This window comes from Otolemur garnettii, unplaced genomic scaffold (assembly GCF_000181295.1).
Source record: "Otolemur garnettii isolate 467f Iridium unplaced genomic scaffold, OtoGar3 scaffold00013, whole genome shotgun sequence".
Lineage (NCBI taxonomy): Eukaryota > Metazoa > Chordata > Mammalia > Primates > Galagidae > Otolemur > Otolemur garnettii.
Genome location: NW_003852408.1, coordinates 29,807,211 through 29,813,172, shown reverse-complemented (window position 1 = coordinate 29,813,172; position 5,962 = coordinate 29,807,211). Strand labels below are relative to the sequence as shown.

General features: G+C 43.7%; 1 protein-coding gene across 2 annotated transcripts in view; it reads left to right on the top strand.

The window, feature by feature from the left end:
• Nucleotides 1-394: 394 nt before the first annotated feature.
• Nucleotides 395-5,962, top strand: part of CASP8 (caspase 8) — a 32,880-nt gene continuing 27,312 nt past the window's right edge. Inside the window, exon 1 of one of the 2 annotated variants that reach the window (XM_003785128.3) lies at nt 395-734. In XM_003785128.3, the coding sequence (XP_003785176.2) occupies nt 681-734 (54 nt within the window). In that variant the 5' untranslated portion in view covers nt 395-680. Of the gene's footprint in view, nt 735-3,273; nt 3,321-5,962 lie in introns of those variants that run through there. The other variant, XM_023510448.1, reaches the window with a different exon arrangement.

The window sequence follows — 5,962 nt, the reverse complement described above, 5'->3', positions numbered from 1 at the left end:
TTGACCAAGAAGAGCCCCCGAGATATGAAGGGGGGCTAAGGCTGTCCATGCCTTCAGTGCTGAGATTGGACTGAGACAGTGAAAATCCCCCTCCCCAGACTCCTTGCAAGGAAGAACAGGGTATCACCTGCCACAGACAGGGGGTGTGTGTTGGGGGTGGGTGGGTGGGAACAGAGTGGGGTGGGGGGCTGTTATTAGAATAAAATAGAGTCAGTGTAAATGCTTCTTGGAAAAGCATGTCCAGCTCCCCAGGTTTTAGATTGCACATTAGCAAATTGCCTGCAATCTCCCTCTTCTGAGTAGTTGGAAATTGGGTGTTGGTTCCTTTAAATAGCAAACATTTCTTATTTGAGCGAGTGAGTCACCCATGGCTGTTTCCTGGCTTAGGAAAAAAGTTTACTCTTTAGTTCTTTCTGCTGGGAATTTTTCTTTGTCTCTTGCTGCAGACCAGATTCTGTCCAGGTTCACCGGTTTACTTCTTTCATCTCTTGCGATTTTTTCAAGTCCTGCAGAATTCTAGGTTACTTCAGCAGGAAGTTAATCTGCCCTGGCAGGCAGGGGCCGGTGGAGTGAGCTGGGAGTGATCTGGGAGTAGAAGAAAGCTCCTTCCTGGAGTAATTTCCTTCCCCTGCCCCTTGTTTCTGGAAGCTTTCTTAGTGTGGGCTGCCTTTGAGCATGGAATGAGGCAATTTAGGGGACAACGTGGCTGTGATGGTGCTGAGAAGGGGGAGCAGGTGAGTACCTGGTGCAAAGGTGGCTTCTTTGACAGGAAACTGAAAGGACAACGCGGTATTTCGGTATTTCGCGGCTTTGCTAGCTCACTTGGGGCAGCTGGACCTGCTCAATGGGGACGCCCGGATCCCTGCCTGGCCCAGCTGTCCTATAGGCTTCCTCTCCCAGCCACAGCCACTGGTCGCAGTTCCTTTGCTAACTTTCTGTCCTCAGAAATGCTGTCTCCCTCCTTTGCACCGCTTTGGAAATTCCAGAAAACCTTTTCATGTTAGTTTCTTTTTCTCTTGGCCCTGGGCTGATGAATGAACCATCTGCCCCTTTTCCGCTTTCACATTTCAGGAGCTTCCTTCCTCCTGAGCCCTTACCCCCACCCTCACTTGTTCCCCAAAGACAGCTCTAATGCTTTTGGTGTGGATGCCTGAGTTTATCTGTACCTTTGCAAAAGTCTCTTTTTGCAAGCAATTCCTCTGGGCCTCTGTTTCCTCAACATTAAATGGGATTAATAATAATACCTCGTGAGATGTTTGTGAAGCTTGAAGGAGATGATCCCTCTAAACCACTCAGGACAGTGACTGGCCGACTAAGTATCAGTACGCTTTAGCAATTATTATCGCATATTAATGCCCTGTGTATTTTGTTCATTCTGTTTCTCACTATTTATTTATTTACTTGTAATTGTGACAGGGTGTCACTCTGTCACTAAGGCTAGAGTGCACTGGCAGGATCATAGTTCACTGCAGCCTTGAACTGGACTCAAGTAATCTTCCTTCTTGAGCCTCCCAAAGTGCCGGGATTACAGGCATGAGCCACCACGCCAGCCTTATGTTTTTTTTTTAAGTGAGCATTCTGCTCTTCAAGTTCTCTCTACTTGGACACGCCCTAGTTTCTAACTTCTATGTGGCGTCACCTATAGGAGCCTCCACAGATCCTGCCCAAGGGCAATATAGAAAAACTCAGCTGCTACGCGGACACTGAGAGTTGCTGGCTGTGAGGTATGTGGCTGCTTGATCAGACCCAGCCGGGCTCACTTGCCTCCGTGAGGCTTCCCTTGCCCTAGCTGCCCGCCAATCCAATCCGTAGCTGACCTTACTTGCAAACCTTTGCCAGTCCAGTAGGGATCAAGTGGGTTCTCCGTGGCTTTACTTTGCACTGTGCAGGGTGTGGGCACCCTCCCTACACTTTAGTGCTTGCAGTACTCCCGTAGGGAGCTGCGTGTACATGCCCATTGCCCTTCTAAGGAGTGTTTCTTCCTTGTCAATTTGCAGGCTATCTTTGTATGTTCTAGACATTGCTGCTCCTGTGGCAGGTCCTGGGAACTTTGACACGAAAGATGCAGTCCCTGCCCTCATGAGTCTCTCAGCCTAGGACCCGAGATAGTCACAAAATGGGGGACAAAAGCTGGAGGGTGTGCTTTATGGGTGCAGGGGAATATGTACTTCCTGGTACTGGATTCAGCCACTGACAGGATTTCCTTCTGTTGTCATGTGACTGGCAACACTTACCTGGGGTGAATCAAATGTCAGCTAAGGGCATGGAGATTGTAAGGTCACCTCTTCCTCGTCCTCTAGGGTGAACAGGCACTTTCAGATACTTCAGTCTTCTCAGCTATAAGATGGGTCCTTGCTCTCTGCAAATAATATTCTATAAGCCTGATCCTCCTTATGGGGACTGGTGGGCAGCTGGGGGCAATGGAAGCCTTGTGAAGCTTGCAGACTATAGGCAGATTCAAAGAAGAGAAATGCTTATTTTTCTTTTCCTCCTAAAGAGATGGATCTCTAATGTTGCTTAGGCCAATCTGAGTCAGGCAATTCTCCTGCCTCTTTTCCTACTTTCAACATTCTAAAACTTCAGACTAACTCACAGTATAAAGGCAGGGAGCTCATGTCTGTTTGTTCACTGTTGTTCACCAGAGCCCGGCATGGGGAGGGCCCCAGGGTTTGCCTCTTCGGTAAGATCACCCTGGTCTTTTGGGAGGAAGGCCTTTGATTTTGGAGTTTTTTAGGCTGATGATTGTGGGATCTGATGGTATGGAAGCCATGGAGATCATCCTTGAGCAAACGGTGAGACTTAGCTATCAGGGTCAGTAGGCACTCTGGGGACCTTGCTGAGGGCCCTTGTAGAGTCTGATCTCCAAGGCCTCTCAGAGCTGCCCACTCAATATTTATTGAATAAAAAAATTAAAATCTTAATGATGCACCCAGAAAAAGTCTTTAAAATGTGAAAATATGGAAAAAGAGGGTTCTTAGTTATCTTCCAGTCTGACTTCCTCATTTTGGAATGTAGAAATGAGGCCTCAAGTATAAAATGGCTCATCAGCAGGCAGGCAGGCAGAAGCAAAGCTCAGGTGGCCGGGCTCTTCACCCACACCCTGCCCCCTGTGCTACCCACCTCTGAGTCCCAGTCACAGGGACTAATTGATATTCATACTCTGGTCTACTTCCTCCCTAAGCTGTTTGTAGCAGGAACAGGAAGTACAGGGGCTGCCTCCACCCCACCCCAGTCCTCATTAGGCTTCCGGTCCTGTCTTAGATGTGCAGACTGGAGGTGAAGAGGCCTGTGGTGCTACTACTACTGTGAATGCTTCTTTGGTAAGAATTTGGCTTTTTAGTGAGGCCAGCTGGGCCTTTTGGGAGGAAGGCCTTTGATTCTAGAATTTTCTAGAATTTTCTCGGCTGTTGAGAGTGGAATCTGGTTGTCTTGGGACCGTGGAGGTGTTCCTTATTGTATCGTAGATGGGGAGACTGTGAGAGTTACCCAAGAAAAGTAGTGGTCCCTCTGAGCCCCTTGCCTGTGGAAGGCCCTGCTGTGGCCAGATCTTAAGGCCTCTCCAGCTTAGACTAATGCAGTCCTGGAGAAATGCTCCAAAGCCTTCCACCTTATCCTGGCCAAAGCTGTCAACGAATAAGAAGCCAAACTGTGAATCTCAACTGACTTTGTTGCTACAGCTATTCCCCCCCACCCAACACACATACACACTAACATACACATCCACTGACATATACACACACAAGCATGGGCACATACCTACTTGCATGGTGCTAGTAATCTAATTTTGTTTTTTGAGAATTTGAAAAACATAGAATAGTCCAAAAAGTAATAAGACACAAAATCAGGGACTGCTACTCTTGGGATTAAGCATTGGTAGGTGAAGTTATGAATTCTATTCTGTTTGAAAATTATAGGATTATATGTTTTGTTGAGGTTTGAACACCTTTACAGGGTTGAACACTCTGGTTGCACGGCCTTGTTGTGGACGGTGTTTGTGTGCAATGAGGACATCTGTCAGGTTCAGGGGAGCCCACAGTCTCAGGCAGCCAGCCTGGATGGGAAGGTGTGGGAATTCTGTCAGTGAGGCTGTCAGACTTGTGGGCCTGAGAGTGAGTAACTTTCAGATACTCTTGAGCTTTGGATGAGATGCAGAGTTTTGTCTTAGAAGGTTAATGCACGTTTTGCTTTCCCTTTCCCCTTTGGGGTAGTTATCTGTATCACTGAAGAAGGCAGACGCTGCCGAAGCAGTGCTAGAATGACTATTGTGATCAGATGGGATTTATTTTCAGTGAAATTGTGGATCTGAGATAGTAGTAGTGTTTTCCAATCTTTTTAATCTCACTGCACTTGAACCTGTAGTTAAACTTCCGCAGCAGCACACTTACATTATGTTGATTTAAAAAAAAAAGAGTAAACAAAATAATATACTTACATTATAAATACATTGTATTTGAATGTCTTTCAAAAATAATTTAACTAGTGATCTTTTTTTTTTTTTTCTGTAGAGACAGAGTCTTACTTTATTGTCCTTGGTAGAGTGCTGTGGCATCACAGCTCATAGCAACCTCCAAATCCTGGGCTTAGGTGATTCTCTTGCTTCAGCCCTCGGAGTAGCTAGTACTACAGGTGGCTCACCACAACCTCTGGCTATTTTTTTGTTGCAGTTTGGCTGGGGCCGGGTTTGAACCTGCCACCCTTGGTATATGGGGCCGGTGCCCTACCCACTGAGCCACAGGTGTTGCCCTTGACTTGTGATCTTTAAAAATTTTCCAGGCACCTCAGTTGAAAATAATTGTGGTAGTAGAATGAGGTTCTGGGATGGGCTGTGGAGGTTTAAATCCTGACTCCAGGCCTTCCTTTGTCTGTTAATACTATGGAAATATGGTTGTCTGCTTTGGCCGTGGCTCTAGGATAGTGGATTTCTTAAGAACTCTTGTTTTTGTGGTTTTGCACAAGGGGTTTTTCCCCTTCTCTTTAAAAAAATCTTAATCTCTAAGCATATTATGATTTTATGTCTTTCTTCATTAAATTCCTTCACTGCCTTCCCCCTGCAAGTAGAATAAAATCTAAATCTTGACAGGATCTGTTGCTAAAACCCGTAAGTGAGATGCTTCAATTAGGGCCTTATGTTCTCCCTTAGTAGCTTATTTCTAAGTTGAGATTTTTCATAGTGATTAAATGAGGATAATCATCACGATTTCTTCAGAGGCTTACACTAAAATGAGATAAGAAAAAATATTTATACGTTTATATGAATATCTAGGTTGTAAACATTTATATTTCATGATATAAACATTTATTTAATTTTTACCTAGATACTTTGGGGGCATAAATATGTTATATAAAATTAAATATATGATACAAATATATTTCTATGATGTTATTTCTTAATAGATACTACATAAAATATATGTCTTCTATGTCAGAATAGTCGACATTTTAAAATACACATTTATATACATGAATAAAATTGGGGAAGAGCCACAAAATATGACCAAAGAATTACTTCTAAATGGCAAATTTTCAAGTCATTTTTATACTTTTCTGCACTTTCTCTATGGAACAAGTGTTGCTATACTGTAATAAGAACCTGAAAAAAGTTTATTTTTTTGACCCAGGAATACTAGTTTTAGGAAATCATTCTAAGAAAATAATCGGAGGTGAACTTGCAGGTTTGCATTTTAAGTTCATCCTAAATGAAATCAGGGGCTGGTTATGTAAATTATGGTCATATGATTAAGTGCTTCTCAGATATTAAAGTCCATATTGTAGGAGAAAAAATGAAGACATCAAGATGAACTTAAAATTCAAAATGTATTTATTAGTGAAAAAAGTCCATTAATACTATAGAAATTTGTTGTCCGCAAATATGAGGGAAAATATATTTGCATAAAATTTTAATCCCGTTCTGTGCAGTTTATTCTCAAGTCATTGCAGTATTTGTTCAACCGGTTTCACATCC